Source organism: Hyla sarda, chromosome 4 (assembly GCF_029499605.1).
Source record: "Hyla sarda isolate aHylSar1 chromosome 4, aHylSar1.hap1, whole genome shotgun sequence".
Classification (NCBI taxonomy): Eukaryota; Metazoa; Chordata; class Amphibia; order Anura; family Hylidae; genus Hyla; species Hyla sarda.
This window is the reverse complement of record NC_079192.1, coordinates 254,310,236-254,333,177: the sequence shown is the minus strand read 5'-3', so window position 1 is coordinate 254,333,177 and position 22,942 is coordinate 254,310,236. Positions and strand designations below refer to the sequence as shown.

The 22,942-nt window shown below is 39.9% G+C and overlaps 1 protein-coding gene across 5 annotated transcripts in view; it reads right to left on the bottom strand.

Annotated features, from left to right (window-relative positions):
* Positions 1-2,010: 2,010 nt before the first annotated feature.
* Positions 2,011-22,942, bottom strand: part of PPHLN1 (periphilin 1) — a 98,730-nt gene continuing 77,798 nt past the window's right edge. For all 5 annotated transcript variants that reach the window (XM_056573949.1, XM_056573951.1, XM_056573948.1 and 2 more), the window contains one exon: positions 2,011-2,687. In XM_056573949.1, coding sequence (XP_056429924.1) covers positions 2,502-2,687 — 186 coding nt within the window. In that variant the 3' untranslated portion in view covers positions 2,011-2,501. The remainder of the gene's footprint in view (positions 2,688-22,942) is intronic.

Below are 22,942 nucleotides of genomic sequence, written 5' to 3'. Positions count from 1 at the left end.
CAAGAAGTTTGCAACCCATGGAACTGTAGCTAATCTCCCTGGCCGTGGACAGAAGAGAAAAATTGATGAAAGGTGTCAACGCAGGATAGTCCGGATGGGGGATAAGCAGCCCCAAACAACTTTGAAAGATATTCAAGCTGTCCTGCAGGCTCAGGGAGCATCAGTGTCAGCGCAAACTATCTGTCGACATTTCAATGAAATGAAACGCTATGGCAGGACCCAGGAGAACCCCAATGCTGACACAGAGACATAAGAGCAAGACTACATTTTGCCAAAATTAACTTGAGTAAGCCAAAATCCTTCTGGGAAAACATTTTGTGGACAGATGAGACAAAGATAAAGCTTTTTGGTTAAGCACATCAGTCTACTATTTACCGAAAACAGAATGAGGCCCACAAAGAAAAGAACACAGTACCTAGAGTGAAATATGTTGGAGGTTCAATGATGTTTTGGGGGTTGTTTTGCTGCCTCTGGCACTGGGTGTCTTGAATGTGCTCTAGGAATCATGAAATCTGAGGATTACCAACGAATTTTGGGTCATAATAAACACCCAGAAATGGATGGCAACAAAGTGCTGGAGAGTTCTGAAGTGGCCAGCAATGAGTCCAGATCTAAATCCCATTGCACACCTGTGGAGAGATCTTAAAATTGCTGTTGGGAAAAGGCGCCCTTCCAACAAGAGAGACCTGGAGCAGTTTACAAAGGAAGAGTGGTCCAACATTCCGGCTGAGAGGTGTAAGAAGCTTATTGATGGTTATAGGAAGCCACTGATTTCAGTAATTTTTTCCAAAGGGTGTGCAACCAAATATTAAGTTAACGGTGCCAATAATTTTGTCCAGGCCATTTTTTGGAGTTTGGTGCGACATTAGGTCCAATTTCCTTTTTTACTCCCTTTTTGGTTTAGTTCCAATACACACAAAGGGAATAAACATGTGTATAGCAAAACATGTGTTACTGCAATCCTTTTCTGTGAGAAATACTTCATTTTTTTGAACAATTTCAGGGGTGCCAACATTTATGGCCATGATTGTATAGGCATTAGGGCAATTGTTTAATGTATTATTTCAAATTATTTAAAATTCCCCGTGTCCTTACAGGACATAGGGGTAGAATTAACCCCATATCAGGCTGCTGGTAGGACAATAAGTAAAGGGTGATTAGAAGGATGGTCCCATATATTTTTTGCTTCAAAAGCAATCTGTACTCCTCAACATGCTATGGGTACAGACAAACACAACTTTTGTTTTGAAAAAAAAAAAAAAGTTCATAAATAAATAAAGGCAAAAAACTGCCTGCCTATCATTCTCCTCTAAGATGCCGCACTATCAAACATAGTGTATATTTGTATAGGATTTTTTCTTTTATTTATTTTTATTTTTTTTTCTTATTTCAAGTCATGTGATTATTTTATCAGGTGACTGAGATTTCTGTTAAAGAACTGGAGGAAAAAATGCATAGCATTTTTTTGCACCTAAAAAAGCCTATAGGAGGTAAAATGTCCTTAAAAAAAAAAAAAAAAAAAAACACTGCCATGCCCACAGCATATTGCGAGCCTAAAAATGCCACATGGTTATGACAATTTTATATCTTCCTATAGACTCTGAGCTAACATCTGGCTGCAGCGTTTTGGACCATAAAAAAGTCATGTGTTGAAAATCTAGTGTTGTTACGTCAGGTCTAAAAAATGCATAGTGCAATGTGTTCGATCCAGTACAGTGCAACTATGCCAGCTTATGGAACATATGTGAACCATCCCCTTTTTGGCATTCTAGTTAAAAAGATAGATAGACTTTTCTTTGTATACTCTGGACACTAGATATATACACACACACGGCGTTGGCATTTTGCCATTTATTAATAAGGCATGTACCCGTGCACTACTTTCTATAAATAAATGCCAAAACACGGTTATAATGTATTTGTACCACAGCCATTCAACACTGCTTTTCATTAAATACTTTATGTATTACTATAACATAGAACAATGACCAGGAACAGACCAAACTAACATGAGGTCCATATGATATTTATTTCTCCGATATTCTGGATGTACTTTTTAAATATACAATATCAAATTGATTTGAAAATCACAAAAATCAGCTTTTGCATGTAAAGTAACAAAATAGGTTAGGTATATATATTCAGAAATAGGAGATCTCAGATTGATTTATTAAATAGAAGTCTTGAAATATTCTACAGCTTTTAGTTGGTTTAAAAATGGACCAGACTCTCGAACTACAAAGTCACTTTACTGGAAACATAACAAATTAACATAAACCGATGCAGTAGAACAAGTTTAAAAAAAGTAAAATAAAAAATATAACCTTGATTAAAATAAAGGTGACCTAATAATTATTTACATTAAAGTGTTAAGATTATGTAACGTGATGGAAAAACATATCTGCTCTAGTAAACTCATTACCAATACCCATAACATTAGACATAAATCCTAAAGAGACAGTCTGAAAAATATGGCATATTGTTTGCTTCTACTTCCGAAGTTATGCCAGGTCTTGTTGTGCAGCGTCATATTCTGCAATATACAGTTTTAACTCGTCAATACATCTCTCTCCAATCTCACTTAAATTTTGCCGTAAAGCAAACTGGATCTGCTTTTCAAGTGTAGGGTCCTTTTCTATGAGCATCTTCACAACCATGCCAAAAGTCTCACAGTCCTGCCTGTAGACCTGTGCAAAATAGAAGCAAAGGGAAAGAGTAAGTAAGAGCATGAAGGTTCAGAATATTTAAACGATATATAAGAAACCTATTGGCTTCAACATACAGCAGCTACAGTCATGGCCAAAAGTTTTGTGTTTTTTATTTTATTTTCTACAAAGTTTGCTGCTTCAGTGTTAGCTCTATTAGTCAAATGTTTTTAGGCATATTGAAATATATTATAAGCATTTCGTAAGTTTTCAAACTTTTTATTGACAAATTCATAAAGTTTATGCAAAGACTCAATATTTAGTATTGACCCTTGTTTTTTTTTTAAGACTTCTGCAGTTCTCCTTGGCATGCTGGATGTCATATTCTGCGCTAAATTCTAACTGATGGTAACCATTCCCTTGTTTTTGTTTGTCCGGCGCTTTTTGAGGATTTGCCACATGTTCTCAACAGGCTTAAAGGGGTATTCCAGGAAAAAAGTTTTTTTTTTTTTATATATATCAACTGGCTCCATAAAGTTAAATTACTTCTATTAAAAAAATCTTAATCCTTTTAATAATTATCAGCTTCTAAAGTTGAGTTGTTGTTTTCTGTCTGGCAACAGTGCTCTCTGCTGACATCTCTGCTTGTCGCGGGAACTGCACAGAGTAGAAGAGGTTTTCTATGGGGATTTGCTTCTAAACTGGGCGGTTCCCAAGACACGTGTCATCAGAGAGCACTTAAACAGAAAAGAACAATTCAACTCCAGCAGCTCATAAGTACTGAAAGGATTAAGATTTTTTAATAGAAGTAATTTACAAATCTGTTTAACTTTCTGGAGCCAGTTGATATATATAAAAAAGTTTTTTCCTGGATAACCCCTTTAACCTGTTAAGGACCCATGACGTAACGTTACATCATGAGTCCGCTCCCGATCTATAATGTGGGCCCGGCCTCTAACAACGGCCAGGACCCGTGGCTGATTGATCGCGGTGCCGCGCTATTAACCCTTTAGACGCAGCGTTCAAAGTTGAACGCTGTGTCTAAAGTGAAAGTGAAAGCATGCCGGTTAGCTCAGGGAGCTGTTTGGGATAGCCGCAGCGAAATCGCGGCATCCCAAACAGCTTACAAGACAGCTGGAGGGTCCCTACCTGCCTCCATGCTGTCCGATCGCCGAATGACTGCTCAGTGCCTGAGATCCAGGCATGAGCAGTCAACCGGCAGAATCATTGATCACTGACTTCCTATGAGAACCAGTGATCAATGTAAAAGATCAGTGTGTGCAGTGTTATAGGTCCCTATGGGAGCTATAACACTGCAAAAAAAAGTGAATGAAGATCATTTAACAACTCCCCTATTAAAAGTTTGAATCACCCCCCTTTTCCCATAAAAAAAAAAACACACTGTAAAAAAAAATAAACATATGTGGTATCGCCACGTGCGAAAATGTCTGAATTATAAAAATATATCGTTAATTAAACCGCACGGTCAATGGGGTATGCGCAAAAAAATTCCAAAGTCCAAAATAGTGCATTTTTGGTCACTTTTTATATCATGAAAAAATCTCACAATGTCTCACAATGATTTTTTTTTCTGTTTTGCCGTAGATTTTTGGGCAAAATAACTGACGTCATCACAAAGTAGAATTGGTGGCACAAAAAATAAGCCATCATATGGATTTTTAGGTGCAAAATTTAAAGAGTTATGATTTTTTAAAGGCAAGGAGCAAAAAACGAAAATGGAAAAACTGAAAAACCCCCGGTCCTTAAGGGGTTAAGATCTAAGGCCATCTGGCCAAAGGACAGAAAATTTTAATGTTTTGTTTACCAATATACTTCGTTATCATTTTTGTCTTGTGACATGGTACCCCATCATGGTGGAAAAAAGCATTGTTCATCACCAAATTGCTCCTGAATCATTGGGACAATAAAAGAAAGAGGTAAAGAGTGGAGGTCTTTTGAACCAACGTGACAAGTAGGCCAAATTCACACTTTGCATTGTGACTTTTGTGATACCACGGTGTCAATTTAAAAAGATTAAGGCTAGGTTTCCACTTGTTTTTTTATCTGGCAGTTTTTGGAATGCTGCCACTGCAGTTTTTGAGCCAAAGCCAGAAGTGTATTCAAAAGGAATAGGACATATAAAGGAAGGACTTATACTTCTCCTCCCTTATGGATCCACTTCTGACTTTGGCTCAAAAACTGCCAGAAAAAAAGTGGAAACCTAGCCTTATGGTCCGATATCTGCGATTTATGACAGGCCTCGACTGCCCGGTAGAATTTTCATGTCTGTCTTGAACCGTAAGAAGCACACCGATCAGTCATAACAATTAAGGGGTTATCCCAAAGTAAATGGCCCATCTTTAGAATAGGCTACAATACCACATTAGTGGGGGTCCAATTTAAGAAATCAACACTGATCAGCAAATTTCTTTAAAAAAAACTGCACCATGTCTGTCCCCAGGTCGTGTGTGGTATTGCAGCTCAGTTCCATTGAAGTGAATAGAGCTAAGTTGTAATACCACACACAACCCGGGGATAGTGCTATTTTTTAAAGAAATTAGCTCTGTTTTTCTATTCCTGGATAACCCCTTTAAAGCGTGAGCTCCATGCTTAAGAAAAAGGCAGAGCCCCCTTCATTTAGTTTACCAGGCACAGATATGCACCATATATAGTACAGCCTACTCCAATTCCCTTGAAAGTGACAAAGCTGTAGTACCATACACAGTAACTACTGAAAGTAAAAAGCTGAGTGTCAGGTGATAAATAACACGGACTTGTTACATTGGGTGGGATATGTTAGGCACTAAGTGAACAGTTCGTTCCCAAAGTTAACATGTGGGAAGCAGGAAAATGGGAATCCATAAGGATCTAAGCAACTCTCACAAGGGCAAAATTTGATAGTTGGGTCAAAGGATCTACAAAACTGCAGATTTAATGGGATGTTCCTGGTATGCATTGGTTAGTGCCTAACTATAGTGGTTCAAGGAAAGCAAACTGGTGAAGTGGCAACAGAGTCATAGACGCCGAAGAGTTATTGGCCTATGTAGTGCAAACTGCTTAAAAAATGAATACGAGCTATGATAACTCAGTACATTGCACTATTCTGTGCATGAAGTCATGTAGCTTTAGACTGGCCAGTACCCCCATTCTGACCCCTGTTCAGCCATATACAGTGTGTTACAGGTTATCATTGATCTCTAAGAGTATACATTATACATCATGTTATAGATTAGTACTGATCTCTAAAAGTATATATTATACAGCTTGTTACCAGAGTAACAGTGTGTTAATGGTTACTGCAAATCTCTAGGAGTATACAGTATATTACTGGTCTCTAGGAATATTCAGCATGTTCCTGGTTATCCCTCATCTCTAGGAGTATACAGTGTATTACTGGTTATCCCTCATCTCTAGGAGTATACAGCGTATTACTGGTTATCCCTCATCTCTAGGAGTATACAGCGTATTACTGGTTATCCCTCATCTCTAGGAGTATACAGTCTATTACTGGTTATCCCTCATCTCTAGGAGTATACAGCGTATTACTGGTTATCCCTCATCTCTAGGAGTATACAGCGTATTACTGGTTATCCCTCATCTCTAGGAGTATACAGTGTATTACTGGTTATCCCTCATCTCTAGGAGTATACAGCGTATTACTGGTTATCCCTCATCTCTAGGAGTATACAGCGTATTACTGGTTATCCCTCATCTCTAGGAGTATACAGTGTATTACTGGTTATCCCTCATCTCTAGGAGTATACAGCGTATTACTGGTCATCCCTCATCTCTAGGAGTATACAGCGTATTACTGGTTATCCCTCATCTCTAGGAGTATACAGCGTATTACTGGTTATCCCTCATCTCTAGGAGTATACAGCGTATTACTGGTTATCCCTCATCTCTAGGAGTATACAGCGTATTACGGGTTATCACTCATCTCTAGGAGTATACAGTGTATTACTGGTTACCTCTTAACCATTAATACACTGTATACTCCTAGAGATAAGTGGTAACCAGTAATACACTGTATACTCCTAGAGATACCACTTATCTCTAGGAGTATACGATATACAGCATGTCCTCAGTTAATACTGATTTGTAGCATCTTTATTATACACTACCCATGTCAGATGCATTGAGTTTGACCGGTCAAATGTAGTGTAATGTTATGTCTGTAATGTGAAGTGTATGTATGTATGTTTTTGAGTGGGACTCCAAAGTGCAGCCCCCATTGGAAATGAACCACAAACAGTCCCTATTACACTACATTTGGTCCATTAATGCAGTGCTGGTACCATGGTAAAGGTCGACATAATGTTCTGCCAGTATACCATCATGGAAAGTATGTACAGGAGCAGCAACTCCCGTGAAAGGCTCTAGTCCCTGTTCCTGTACAGTCACTCTGTACCTATCCCAGCAAATGTGTATGGGTGCTCAGTGTATAGGATCAGGGACACCATATGCATCACAGCTCACACACTGCCTACTGTACATTGTGTATGGCGGCTCAGATTTTTGCATTTCATACCTATTTTTGCTACTGAGACTGGAATTAGAGAGGAGAAGGGAGGACAGGTCCCTGTAACTCATACAGATAGAGGGGAGTAGTGAAATCAGGGTATGAATGTGCTGAGGACAGTGACAGTGTGTTACAGTGGGAGAAAAATATGGGCACACTGTGAAACACATAAAAGATTGGAAAGAGGGTCATTTTATCATGTTTGGCTGTTTTATGAGGCAATGTGGATCAGGAGAACAGGAGCTGAAAGCAGAGGTAAGGGAAGGGCAGAGCCTGCACACACAAAGGTTCTGTTCACACACAGAAATTCTGCCCAGAATGTTATTTCAATGGGATAATGCTGCTTCGTTCATACATCGGAAGTTCCATATTGGAAATTCCACGAGGTATTTAGTCTCACAGGGAGGCTGAACATGTTCTGGTGGAATCCTCCAGAGAAGACCCTGGGCTGCGCTTATTGTCCGCTCCGATTCTGGAGGAGGCAGCAGCAAAGGGAATTTTCGTAGTGTGAACCTGGCCCTGCAGGGAGCTGCAGACTTAGCAAATACACATAGTTAGATGTAAGCAATACACATAGGGTTGGTACAGGGGCCTAGATGCCAAAAAAAAAATCAGATTTTTTTCACATAAATAAAAAGACTGTGCTATCCATATGGGTAGGTGTTTTGACGATATTTTTATTTGGGGTGGGGGAGGTTAACTTGGACTACCCCTTCAAGAAATATGATACGTATGGAATCAAATATAAATACCTCATCTCCAGATAGCTCCAAACGTGCTTATATAAGCACACAGACACGCATAAAGAACATTTCCAGCTGAAATCATTGCAAAGTGAAAGCTTTTTGAGGTCACATAACTCTGCATGAACCAATAGCCTCATAATTCTCTGTGTAATATCAAAGCTATGAAAGTTAATGATAAATTATAGTATGAACTGAATTCAATTCCCAAAGCTTCTTACACGGCGATGACATATATTAATAATATTCACAATCTATACAATGGTACAATATAATTTGCATTTTTTTTACTGTCTAGTACAAGAAATTAGCTGAAAACCAGACACCAAAGGGAACGCACTGCAACTCTATGGGAGAGATTTATTAAAACCTGTCCAGAGGAAAAGTTGCTGAGTTGCCCATAGCAACCAATCAGATCGCTTCTTTCATTTTTCAGAGGCCTTTTCAAAAATGAAAGAAGCGATCAGATTGGTTGCTATGGGCAAGTGAACAACTTTTCCTATGGACAGGTTTTGATAGATCTCCCCCTATGTCTATACACAAACGTGATAAGCTTGAAATGATAATACAATGGCAGTAGATTTCATTTCCACAACCCCACAAACATTATCCAACAGGCAACCAAAAGTCAATTGTCTCTGTAGTTTCCTTGGAGCAAGTGGAAAGTTTTTGTGTAATTATTGTTTACATCTACACATTCTGGAACAGAAGTGGCTTCTTTCACCTGTACTATAGTATTAGGAAGAAAGAACTGGTTGGGCACCGAAACGTGTAGTACTTACTGCACAAGACTCCAATTGCACCTCTTCATGATGATTCACTACTACTAGGAGAAGCACCAGCTAAATCTAATTTTCACTTTCCTCAAACCCTGATGACAATGTAGATTATTGTTACGCCGAGCGCTCCGGGTCCCTGCTCCTCCCCGGATCGCTCGCAGCGTTCTCCTCTCTGCAGCGCCCCGGTCAGACCCGCTGACCGGGAGCGCTGCACTGACACTGCCGACGGGGATGCGATACGCATAGCAGGACGCGCCCGCTCGCGAATCGCATCCCAAGCTACTTGCCTGTCCCGGTCCCCGGCTGTCACGTTCTGGCACGCGCGGCTACGCTCTCTAGGGCGCGCGCGCCAGCTCTCTAAGATTTAAAGGGCCAGTGCACCAATGATCGGTGCCTGGCCCAATCAATCTGTAATTAACTCCCACCTGCTCCACGCCTATATAACCTCACTTCCCCTTCCCAGTATTGCCGGATCTTGTTGCCTTGTGCCAGAGAAAGTGTTTTGTGTATGTCCCAAGCCTGTGTTCTAGACCTTCTGCTGTTGCCCCCGACTACGACCCTTGCTGCCTGCCCTGACCTTCTGCTACGTCCGACCTTGCTCTTGCCTTGTCCTTCTGTACCGCGCCTGTCTCAGCAGTCAGAGAGGTTGAGCCGTTACCGGTGGATACGACCTGGTTGCTACCGCCGCTGCAAGACCATCCCGCTTTGCGGCGGGCTCTGGTGAATACCAGTAGCAACTTAGAACTGGTCCACGCCAATCCCTCTCTGACACAGAGGATCCACCTCCAGCCTGCCGAATCATAACAATTCTATGTAGAGGATACTTAATTTATTGGCAAACAAACAAGAATGTGATATTTCAAGCAAAACAATCCAAGGCTATCCTAACCACGACTTTTTATGGTAGCCAATGGAATGCCTTATTACATTTTGTTATAGCCTGCTGTATGACGCAGCCACTGGTCCAAGCAGCAGTGACAATATCCCAAAAGTACTCTGGATGAAACTAGATATTTCTGTTTCATTGGTCTCATTTTAGGTGTAAAAGCAATTTTCTAATGGTTTACATGGGTCTTTAGCTTATTCCCCCCCCCCCCCCCAAAAAAATAAATAAAAAAAAATTATATATATATATATATATATATATATATATATATATATATATATATTGTCCTGTGCATCGTTCCAGGAAGCAGGAGCCCTCTATCTATTGCAAAGTATGTGACACTCACATGGTATGTGTTGAAACTCTGTAACATACACAAAGCTGATTGTGTTTAATATAACACCGAGTCAACAAAACTCTGTGGGACACCAAGGTTCACAGGTCTGTTTCTAAACAATGAAACCACAATTCCATGAGGTCAACAGGTTTCTTCTCTAACTGCTACAGGCTACGTAACATTAGAAAAAGCAAAAAATAAAACAAAACACAAGCAATAAAAAAACTCTTACTGTTAGCAGTATGTTTGTATTCATACTTGATAAATGTGTGTGCTACAAAAGGAAAGTATCTAGAAGTCTGTAAAAGCTTCCGTCATTACAGCTGTAGCCACAGTAGACGTCACACAGTTGGGACAAAGCCTATGTGGCTCTCATCTGCTGAATACAGCTGAAGGCAAAGGAAATGAACCAGTGAGAAAGTATCACTTTATGAGTCCAGAGGCATTTTCCTCTTATCAGCTCCATCTCCAACCACTTAAAAAGAGTGTCTGTAGGCAACTTGTCTGGAGCAGGTGAAACCACCTGACCATTAACATTTCAACACTCTATTACATTTCTGTGGGGTTGACACTAAATTTAGAGCACTTGTTACCCTCATTAACTACAAAGGGACAAGTGACATGTGTGTGCATAAAGGAAATTGTCCCGGGCACACTTAATTTAATCTCCATGACACCGACCTTCAATGGGAACCTCCCAGATTGTAGTTGGGTGCAGCTGGGGGCCCATGTCATGATGAAATGGTTGTTCTGCCCCATTTCACTGCAATTAAATGTCTAATATTTGTGAAGGAATATGAGTAATGTTATGTTCATGCTTGCTTGAGTCAAGGGACACAAATTTTTCATTTCAGTAAAATCTGCTCTTTACCAGCAAATAACAGATTGCGTCTCTCGCCCACAAACTCCTTTCATATTTTAAACCTTTCAAACTGAAACATTTTTGTCCTCAGAAGGAACCCACAAAGATCAACATCAGCGCCAAAGGAATGTTTAATAATTATTAACAGATGGCAGTAAGGCAAACACACTAAGCAGAACGATGTGGATGAAATGGTGTAAATGTGTCTTCATTTTTCTAAAGGATTAGAACACTGTGGCATTCAAAGCGAAGTAAATAAAACCATAGAGGTGTTTTATCCTGTATCTGTAGCCAGAAGATCCTGGGTGTACATTAAGTTAAAAAATGTTTTTTCCATTGAGCCAAAGTTAATGAAAGTTAATGTGGAACAGTAACCCCTATACCTTAAAAGCGGTCTCATGTTTCTGCACCACATCCATGAGAAGAAAACTTTTTTCTGTCCATTACCCATACACATTAGAATGTAAGAAAAGGATGATATCAAAACGATTGTTTGTTCAGTGAACCTTAAAGTACGATTATTTTAGCCAACCAATGGCAGACTGTCATCAGCTGAAATTTTTGGCCAATAGAACATCTGCCCATGATGGATCTTACAGGAAAGAATGTCCCCAGAAACATTGTTCATTGTCATTGATCACGTATGGCCAGTATGAACAACTGCAACAGACAATATGGACTAAAACATGTAGCTGTCTGCAACAAAAAAAACAACGCCGGACGTAAACATACGTCCTGGTGAGCTGGTACTTAATAGCAACCAGGGACCCGCCAGTAATGGCTGACATCCGCGATCGCGAGGATGTCTGCCATTAACCCCTCAGATGCCGTGATCAATACAGATCATGGCATCTGCAGCATCGCGGTCACTAAAATGGATGATCAGATCGCCCGCAGCGCTACCGCGGCGATCCGATCATCCAGAATGGCAGACGGAGGTCCCCTCACCTGCCTTCCACGGGTCTTCTGCTCTGGTCTGCGATCGAGCAGAAGATGACCGATAATACTGATCAGTGCTAAGTCCTATGCATAGCACTGAACAGTATAAGCAATCGAATAATTGCTGTCAATAGTCCCCTATGGGGACTATTAAAGTGTAAAAATAAAAGTAAAAAAAAAGTAATAAAAGAAAAATAAATTTAAAAAATATGAAAAAAAACCCTCCCCCAATAAAAATGTAAATTGTCCCATTTTCCCTATTTCACCCCTCAAAAAGTGTAAAAAAAATATTTTATATACATATTTGGTATCGCCGCATGCGTAAATATCCGCACTATTAAAATAAAATGTTAATGATACCACACGGTGAACGGCGTGAACGGGAAAAAAAAAAAAGTCCAAAATAGCTGCTTTTTTATAACATTTTATTCCAAAAATTTTTTATAAAAAATGTATTAAATGTTTTATATAAGCAAATATAGTATCAATAAAAAGTACAGGTCACGGCGCAAAAGATGAGCCCTCATACCGCCGCTTATGCGGAAAAATGAAAAAGTTATAGGTCTTCAAAATAGGGGGATTTTAAACTTACTAATTTGGTTAAAAAGTTTGTGATTTTTTTTTAAGCGCAACGGTAATAGAAAAGTATGTTATCATTAGACCTCATTTTTACGGTAAATTGTACGGCGTGAAAACAAAACCTTCCAAAAATTGCGGTTTTCTTTTTAAATTTCCCCATACATTTTGCGCCATACATTTTATGGTAAAGTGAGTGATGGCATTACAACGGACAACTGGTCACGCAAAAAAACAAGCCCTCATACTAGTTCGAGTCCTTAAGGTGTTGAAGTCCATTGAAAATGTGAGGAGAAAAAAAAAAAAGTGTAATTAATATCTCTGGAATAGGAATTACAGTAGTTTTTGAATATCTCCCCCAATGCCCCCGTGTCACGAGACAAATGCAAACAGCCATAAAGAGGTAATAGGTGCTTCCACAAAGCGGAGGTACATATGGCCTCTATTTTACCACTATATGGATCCACATCAGCAACAATATCGAGAACCTCATGAAACACTCCATTAAACCAATATTGGCCCTCATTTACTATTCTAAATCCGACTTCTTTTGTCGGGTTTTTTTGGCGCATCTTTGTCTGTGACATGTCGCAGATATGGTGCGCCAGTCTGCGACACGATGCGACATTTTTTCCCGACGGACCCAATGTGGATTCTCCCAAACCCGAAAAAGGGGCGTAACCCGACATTTCTGAGCTTTCCCATGTATTTATAAAGGTTTCCAACCCGAATTCGTTGAATTGTTGTGGATTTTTTCCCGACAGCTCAGAGGAGTTGGAAACCAAAACCAACAAAACCCATGTGCGACAAACAAGATGTGACATAATAATAAATACCAGGGGAAAAAAGCAGTCGGGTTAGAAAGCAAGATAGACTTACAACCCGATTTTCTAAGTAAATCAGGGCCATTGTGTATAGAGTTTAATCGCACTAACAAATGATGTAATGATATATTCCGTCTATGCTTAGACTGTTCAGTCTAACAGTAAAGATAATATGAAATATAATTTATATGAGAGATACGATAATTTATATATTCACACTGTATGTATCAAATTTGATCCACCAATCAGCTCGTTTCTCTCATTTTTAAAAGTCCTGAAAGATAAAAAGAAGTGATCCGATTGGTTGCTATAGGCAATTGGTCCATGTTTCCTCTACACAGGTTTTGATAAATCTCCCCCTAATGTTTGAGGAAATGTTACCAAGAGGCAGCAGATGGAGGATGTACTGCGCCATTCTAAGGAGCCACAGAACCTTTGTGTAATGCTGTACAGGTGTCATGACCATATTTCCCTCATCAATAAATCCTTAACATAGTACCAATACTTTAATACCAATACCAATACTTAGTCATATTTTTAAGCTACAGGTAAATGTTTTACAGGTGAGAGCAGCTGTAGAGAAGTCAGGTTCTCACTTTATAAAGAAGAAGGTTTGTGTTCTCTACTAAATGAAAACTACACAATAAAAAGCCACTATATCAACTAACAGAACCAAGAAGTATTATGTATTAACACTTAAACATCACAAGATGGAAACAAAGAAACAGCCACACCACCCAATAAAAAGCTATCTGACATGAGTCAATTTTGCCTAGTCTTCCGTTTCCCCAAAAAGTTTATAAACTGACAGGCTCACAAGAAGAAAGTTGTGTAAAATAAATGTACCGTATTTGCAAATTATCTCTTGCCACAAGCCATGCCAACTCTTGTTATAGTCAATTCCTAAGGTCTGATTCTTGCAATTGTTGGTTGTCATTTAAGAAGGACATCCACAAAGTCTCAGATAATGGTGCCTTAGTCTTAATGGCTCAACTCCAAACATCTCAAAGGCCTTCCTATAAACATCAGGAATGAAGTATTACAAATACTGGGATTAGTGAAAATAGATAGTACTGTGGATGAAGTAACTCTACCCTCATCCGTTACATCTGCTGGAGAGAAGCTTTGGGCCACACACAAACTGGCATCTAAGATACTATGGATTTCATTAGAATGTGTTGTTCATCATGTGGTCAGATTAGGCATGTTGAGGAGCATTCTCTGCAATAAGTAACTGGAACCTATTATGCTCTCTCTGTTTTTAACAGAAATAAGATGGTATCATTTGGACAATTTATGGTATCTGCTGGACAGTTGAAATGGGTCAGATATGCTCCTACTTGTGGGCAGAACAACTCCACATGCATCTACATACTGATTTGTACATAGATGCCAAAACTCCCATTGCATGCAGAAATTGGCAATGATCCCGCATCCAAATTAGCACAGATTTTAGCCTTGTGAACATGCTCTTTAGCACTACAAAAACTACACTACAAAAAAGTTACATAAAACTGATTGGGTTGTAAACACAACAAAATTATATGTTTGTTTTCCCAGTTCAATTTTGAAGAGCTGCGATTCTCTAATATGGTATACAGAATACCAGAAACTAGAGTTACATTGAACACTTCCCCCAATTTACAACATATCAGCCCTTTATCTGATAACCCAGGATGACCCATAAACTTTCAACTAAGCAAGTGCAGGAAATGGACCAATTTCACCATTACCTTTTTACTCCCTACTGAAAACCATTTCCTCCTATTCCCTTAGGTCACAAAAAAATACTACTAAGAATTCTCCTCTTTTATGCACTATTTAATACATAAAATAATGGCAACTTCAAATATCCTGTAGTGGTAGAATACACTTTTAAAAACTTTAGGAACTCTGTGGCCTGCTGCTAAAGCGAAAAGTATACAGATATGCCGAAAGTAGCATGCAAATCTATGGGACTGTTGACAATTCTCATAATCCCATAGATTTAAGCTTCTTTCACACTAGAATTCTCAGTTTATAGATCTGTTATAATGACCCCATAGCAAAACGATAAAAAAATGCCGCTACAAAATACCATTATAATCTATGGGATTTTTACATTACCCGTTTTAACCCGTCATAGCCCGTTCTTAATAACGGATGTTATTTTGTGACGGGAGAAATAGGGCAGGCACTATTTCTCCCGTTCCTTTTCCCGTCACAAAATAACATCCGTTATTAATAATGGGCTATGATGGGTTAAAACGTGTAATGTAAAAATCCCATTGACTATAATATGATTTTGTAATGGCCGTTTAACAGCCGTTTTTAATGGTTTTGTTAACGGGTCATTATAACCGATCTTTAAAAAGAAGAATTCTATATTGTGAATTCCAGCAAATCCGTAGAGCGCTCTCTGTAGCAGCAGGCTACGGAGCTGGAGTTATGTTTTAATATACAATATCTAAAAATATAAAAAAAATATATATAAATCATTAGATTACACTTCAATAGAGATAAAAGGTTTCCCACTCAACATAGTGCAAAACATTGTTTAGAACAGTTGTTTCCAAACTGTGGACCTCCAGATGTTGCAAAGCTACAATTCCAAGCATGCACGAAAAGCCACTGGTTTAGAAATGAAAGAGGTACTCCGGCCCTAAGACATCTTATGTCTGATCGCTGGGGTCCTGCCGCTGGGGACCCCAGCTATTTTTTATGTAGCACCCACCTGTGTGAGCTGCACGCAGAACTGCAGGCCATCACGCCACCTCCCGTCATGCCCCCTCCCATAGACTTGCATAGCATTGAGGGAGCGCGGCGTAATGTCACGATACTCCGACCCCGTGGTCATGAGGCTTCAAACTCTGAGCCTCCAACGCTGCGTGCAGCTTACACAGGTGGGTGCAGCATTAGAGATTGTGTGGGTCCCCAGCTGCGGGACCCCCGTGATCAGACATCTTATCCCCTATCCTTTGGATAGGGGATAAGATGTCTTAGGGCCGGAGTACTCCTTTAAAAGAGAACTCTGCTACTTTAAATTTTATCCCCTTGATCATTACAGATCTTCTGTACGGCGCCCTGAGTACATTGCTCATGTACGGATAGGGGATAAAATTTTAAGGTAATCGGACACCAGAATTTACCATATATAAAGTGCGGCACAGCCAGTGTCATCGTTCTGCTACATTGCCATAGGCAGTGATGCAGGCTGTCAATGACGCTGAGGGGGACAGATTACAGCCAGAGAAAACAGGACAAGAAAAGGATGGCTCTCCACTCAAGGGAATACTTACAGGCCATAGGGGACACTTTTTTTTTTTTAAATAAATATCCTTACTGTCGTTGCTAGAAGGAATGTCTCCCGAGCATGGTAAGGAAGACGATTTTGCCACGCATTATATATGGCAAAATCTGATGTCTGGTTCCTTTTAATAAGCTTTTTTATTACATTTTTTTAAATTGTTGCATGGCTATTCCTACAATTTTTCATGGCACATGCACTAAGCTGTATATAAGGTGAAAGGACAAGGAACAACCAGGGAAATTTACACACCTTCAATGAAATACAAAGCTGTCGGCGGGGCAGAAGTAAAGGAAGGAAAGAGATGACGACATAATGAAATTTCACACAGGTGAAAGTAGGGGAAAAAAACTGAAAATAGGGTTGGAGGTCTGTCAAATTTTTGGGATGTCGCAAGTACGATTTATTGTTTGAATATGTGAGTCTTTTAGAGACAGTGCGCGTGTATGTGCAGCAAGGTGTAGGCATTCACACATAAAATACATTTGGTTATGTACTCAGTACAAGGGAATGCATGAGTTAAAAAGGAGACCACTACATTTGAGATGGATTATCGTAAATACAGCTTATCTGTTTAGCACTAATTATTTCTATTCAAGCATGACCCTTGTCATTAATAAAACCACTGGCAATATTGCCCCAGGAAACAGCCAACAAAAAACATGGAAGAGACAGTAAGACTGCTGGAGGGTTATAAAAGGAATCAATCATCTGCATCACATTGTAAATAGACATAGCGGGGGAGATTTATCATTGCCTTCCTGACATTTTTCTGGCTGAAATTTGGCGTAAAATGTTTACGCAGTTAGTTTTTGCACAAAAATTTTGCGCAATTTCAAAATGGACAACTTTGGCAAAAGGGACTGAAATACAGCGGACGAGATTTATTAACTGCATTTTTTTTTTTTTTAAGGCGCAAAGATAATGTGCAAATGTTAAAAAAAAAAATAAAAAAAAAATACCCTAAACTGCCCTACCTCCCACCCGAAAAATATGGCTGTTATGAAATACAACTCTCCCTGGGAGGCCGCTCAGGCAAAGAAAAGTCTGTGTGAAGGTGTCCAGGTTCTGTATGGCTGTCCTTTTACTGTAGACTGACTTCAGCAGTCCATGAAACAGAAGCTGCATGCTGGCACCCTGCCAAAACCCAATTGGTACTTTCCTCAAGTATGTCAGTGTGACATTGTCAAGGAAGAGAAACTTGCACCCAATGCCATCCAGTATCTTCACTTGTTCTGAGAAAAAGTGAAAAAGCATCATCTCTACGCCGCTTAGTGCGGTGGTCAACACGCCCCCTTCCCGCGGGTTGCTGGGGCCCCGTACAGGAGATCGGGGGGCCCCAGCGGTCGATCCCCCTGCAATCTGAAACTTATCCCCTATCCTTAGGATAGGGGATACGTTTTTCACCACTGGATATCTCCTTGAAGGATCTTCAGCATAAAAGCCGGGGCCAGCCTGTGATTTTTCCTGCAACAAATTTAGAAGAAAAAATCTGTCTAAACAGATTGATAAATTCTCCTCAGAGTGTTTACAAATAGAGGGAACTGAAGATCATTATTACCCTCCTAGGAGTGGTAGACCAACAAAGATTATGTCAAGAGCAAGGTATAAAATAGTCCGGGAGGTCACAAAAGAAACCCAATGTAGCCCTCTATGCAACTAAAGGTCTTTCTCACATTAGATAATATTTCTGCTTATAAGTCCAATGAACAACAATATGACATGGCAGGATTGAAAAGAGAAAGTTGCGGCTCTCCAAAAAGAATATTGCTGCCCGTCTGTCAGAAGATATAGAACTTTTTGGTTTTAAGTTTGGAGGAATGAAAAACAACTGTATTTCAGCTGGAATATGGTGGAGGTAGTATCATGGTTTGGGCCTGTTATGATGCATCCTGGCCAGGACGGCTTGCAGCATTGATAGAACAATGAGAATTCTAAAGGAAAATATTAGGACATCTGAGAGCTGAATCTCAAGAGAATGCAGGTGATGCAGCAAGACAACCATCCTTAGTACACAAGTTGTTCTACCATAGAATTGTTAAAGAAGAATTGAGTTAAAGGGGTACTCCGGTGAAAAGCTTTTTTCTTTTAAATCAACTGGTGGCAGAAAGTTAAACATATTTGTAAATTACTTCTATAAAAAATTTTTTAATCCTTCCTGTACTTATTAGCTGCTGAATACTACAGAGGAAATTATTTTCTTTTTGGAATGCTCTCTGATGACATCACGAGCACAGTTCTCTCTGCTGACATTATAATAATAACGCTTTATTTATTGTTGTCCTTAGTGGGATTTGAACCCAAGTCCCCAGCACTGCAAGGCAGCAGTGCTAACCACTGAGCCACCATGCTGCCCTTAGCATACATCTGCTATGCATGGTTGCTAAAATGGACAGAGATGTCAGCAGAGGCACTGTGCTTGTGAGGTCATCAGTGTTCCAAAAAGAAAGGAATTTCCTCTGTAGCATTCAGCAGCTAATAAGTACTGGAAGGATTAAGATTTTTTAATAGAAGTAATTTACAAATATGTTTAACTTTCTGCCACCAGTTGATTTAAAAGAAAAAAAGGTTTTCACCGGAGTACCCCTTTAAAGTTCTGGAATGGCCAAGTCAAAATCCAGACCTATGTCCAATAGACATGCTGTGAAAAGACCTGAAACAAGCAGTTCATGGTGGGAAAGCACCAACATAAAGCTTATTATACGAAAGAATGGGTAAAAATTCCTCCATGCTGATGTGCAGGACTAGACAACAATTACCAAAAACATTTAGATGCAGTTATTGCTTTACAATACCACATACTGAAAGCAAAGGTTCACATACTTTTTTTTGTCACACACAGATATGTGATAGTGGATTATTTTACTTAATAAATAAACGGACAAGTCAATATTGTTTTGTGCATATGTTTGAACTGGTTCTATTTAACTAGTTGTAGAGCTTGTGTGAAAAATATAGAAAATAAATCTACATAAAATACAGCCCTTTGCTGCAAAATAGATGGAGGGGCAGATTTACTATTCAAATTTGAGAATTTATTTACCGTATATACTCGAGTATAAGCCGACCCGAATATAAGCCGAGGCCCCTAATTTCACCCAAAAAACCCAGGAAAACTTATTGACTCGACTATAAGCCTAGGGTGGGAAATACATCATCCCCCCCCGTCATCATCCCCCCCCTTCATCATCACTGCCTGTCATCATCCCCCCCTCTTCATCATCCCCCCTGTCATCATCCAGACCACTGTCATCATTCCCCCCCCCCCCCCCTATATCATCACCGCCGGTCAATCCCTTCATCAGTGGTCTTCAACCTGCGGACCTCCAGATGTTGCAAAACTACAACTCCCAGCATGCCCATGCCATCGGCTGTCTGGGCATGCTGGGAGTTGTAGTTTTGAAACACCTGGAGGTCCGCAGGTTTAAGACCACTGCGGCCTTCGTCATCATCCAGACCCCCCCCCCCCCTTTAGTTTTCTACTCACCTCCCCTCGGTGGGAAGGAAGGGTGAGCTGTTCTGGGCCATCTATGCTGCAGGGACCGTCCGGTGGGGAGGGTTAGTCGTTCCGGGCTGTCCATCTTCACCGGGAGGCCCTCTTCTCCGCTCCGGGGCCCGGACTAGTGACGTTGCCTTGACGACAACGCACAGGGACGTTCATGCGCAGGGATGGACGTCCCTGTGCGTCGTCGTCAAGGCAACGTCACTACATCGGGGCTGGGCCTGGAGCGGAGAAGAGGGCCTCCCGGTGAAGATGGACAGTCCGGAACGACTAACCCTCCCCACCAGATGGTCCCTGCAGCATAGATGGCTCGGAACAACTCACCCTTCCTTCCCACCGAGGGGAGGTGAGTAGAAAACTAAAGGGGGGGGGGGGGTCTGGATGATGACGAAGGCCGCAGTGGTCTTCAACCTGCAGACCTCCAGGTGTTTCAAAACTATAACTCCCAGCATGCCCGGACAGCCAATGGCTGTCCGGGCATGCTGGGAGTTGTAGTTTTGCAACATCTGGAGGTCCGCAGGTTGAAGACCACTGAAAAGGGATTGACAGGCGGAGAGTTCACTCAAGTATAAGCCGAGATGGGCGTTTTCAGTACGAAAAATCGCGCTGAAAAACTCTGCTTATACTCTATTATATACAGTATTATGTGTTTGACACTTTTTCTGACACGCCTGGCAAAGGGACTGTCAAGCCAGAAAAAAAAAATGCATGGCTTAACCCCTTATGGTCCAAGCCCATTTTAACCTTAACCCCTTAAGGACCCGGGCTTTTTCCGTTTTTTCATTTTCAATTTTTCCTCCTTAACTTTAAAAAATCATAACTCTTAAAAATTTTCACCTAAAATTATATATAATGGCTTAATTTTTGCGTCACTAATTCTACTTTGTAATGGCATTAGTCATTTTACCCAAAAAAATCTACGGTGAAACGGGAAAAAAATCAATGTGCGACAAAATTGATGAAAAAACACTATTTTGTAAGTTTTGGGGGCTTCTATTTTTACGCAGTACATTTTTTGTCAAAAATGATACCTTATCTTTATTCTGTAGGTCCATACGGTTAAAATGATACCCTACTTGTATAGGTTTGAATTTGTATCACTTCCGAAAAAAATCATGAATACATGCAGGAAAATTTATACGTTTAAAATGGTAATCTTTTGACCCCTATAACTTTTTAATTTTTCTGTGTTCAGGGCGCTTTGAGGACTCATTTTTTGCGCCGTCATCTGAAGTTTTTAGCGGTACCATTTTTGTTCTGATCAGACTTTTTGATCACTTTTTATTCACTTTTTTGTGGTATAAAAAGTGATCAAAAATGCGCTATTTTGGACTTTGGAATTTTTTTGCGCGTACGCCATTGAACGAGCGGTTTAAAAAGCGGTATATTTTTATAATTCGGACATTTCCGCAGGCGGCGATACCACATATGTTTATTTTTATTATTATTTACATAATGTTTTTTTTATTCTTGGAAATGCCGGGTGATTCAAACTTTTATTAGGGGAAGGGATAATTGAAAGGGTTAATGATTTTTTTTACACTTTTCTTATGCAATATTATAGCTCCTATAGGGGGCTATAACATTGCATGTACTGATCTTTTACACTGATTGATCCATCTCCATAGGAATGGATCAATCAGTGTTTTCGGCGATTGAATGCTCAAGCCTGGATCTCAGGCTTGAAGCATTCATTCGGCGATTGGACAGCGCAGGAGAAGGTAATAAGACCTCCTCCTATGCTACAGCTCCCTGAGCTAGCCGGGCACTTTTACTTTCGTTTTTAGCTGCGCGGCTCAGCTTTGAGCGCGCGGCTAAAGGGTTAATAGCGCGCGGCACAGCGATCAGTGCCGCGCGCTATTAGAGGCGGGTCCCGGCTTCACTATGACGCCGGGCCCGCCGCGATATAATGCGGGGTCACCGTGTGACCCCGCGTTATATCGCAGGACCGGGACTCATGATGTACGCATACGTCATGGGTCCTTAAGAGGTTAAGGACCAGGCCAATTTTTATTTTTGCATTTTTGTTTTTTCCTCCTTGCCTTCTAAAATCCTTAACTCTTTTATATTTCCATCTACAGACCAAAATAAGGGCTTGTTTTTTGCGTGACCAATTGTACTTTGTAATGAAACCTCTCATTTTACTATAAAATGTACGGCGAGCCAAAAATTTTTTTTTTTAGGGAGGACATTTAAATGAAAACCACAATTATGCACATTTTGGAGGTTTTCATTTTCACACTGTACACTTTATGGTAAAAAATACGTGTTCTTTATTCTGTGGGTCAACACGATTAAAATGATATCCATGGCTAGATATTTTTTTTACATTTTTGTACTGCTTTAAAAAAAATCTAAAATGTTTTGTACAAAATCAGTAATCTAAAATCGCCCTATTTTGACCACCTATAACTTTTTCATTTTTCCATATATAGGGCGGTATGAGGGCTAATTATTTTGCGCCGTCATCTGTACTTTTTATCAATACCACATTTGCATATATAAAACTTTTAGATTATTTTTTATACATTTTTTGGGGAATAAAATGTGACAAAAAAAGCAGCATTTTTGGACTTTTTATTTTATTTTTTACGCCGTTCATCGTACGGGATCATCAACATTATATTTTGATAGCTCGGACATTTACGCAAGCGGCGATACCAAATATGTTTAAAAAATATATTTTTTTATGCTATTTGGGGGTAAAATGGGAAAAACTGAATTTTCATTTGGTGAGGGGATTTTTCACTTTTTTGTTTACAACTTTTTTTCACACATTATTTATCAATTTTGCCTGTTGACAGTTTCTTTTTACCCTTTTTTTTTTTACTTTGGTATTCATGGACATGCACCAAATTTATCATTTGGTGCAAGTTGTTAGTAATTTTGGCTCAAATGTTGAAATCAGCTGTTCACAGCGCCTTTTACACAGAACTTACCACCACAGAGGATGCGTATTTTACCCTGTAGAGCAGCCATTTCGGAGTCCCTCCTGCAGTATATCAGCAAGCGACATGAGTTATTTTCTTTTGTGGGGTTTA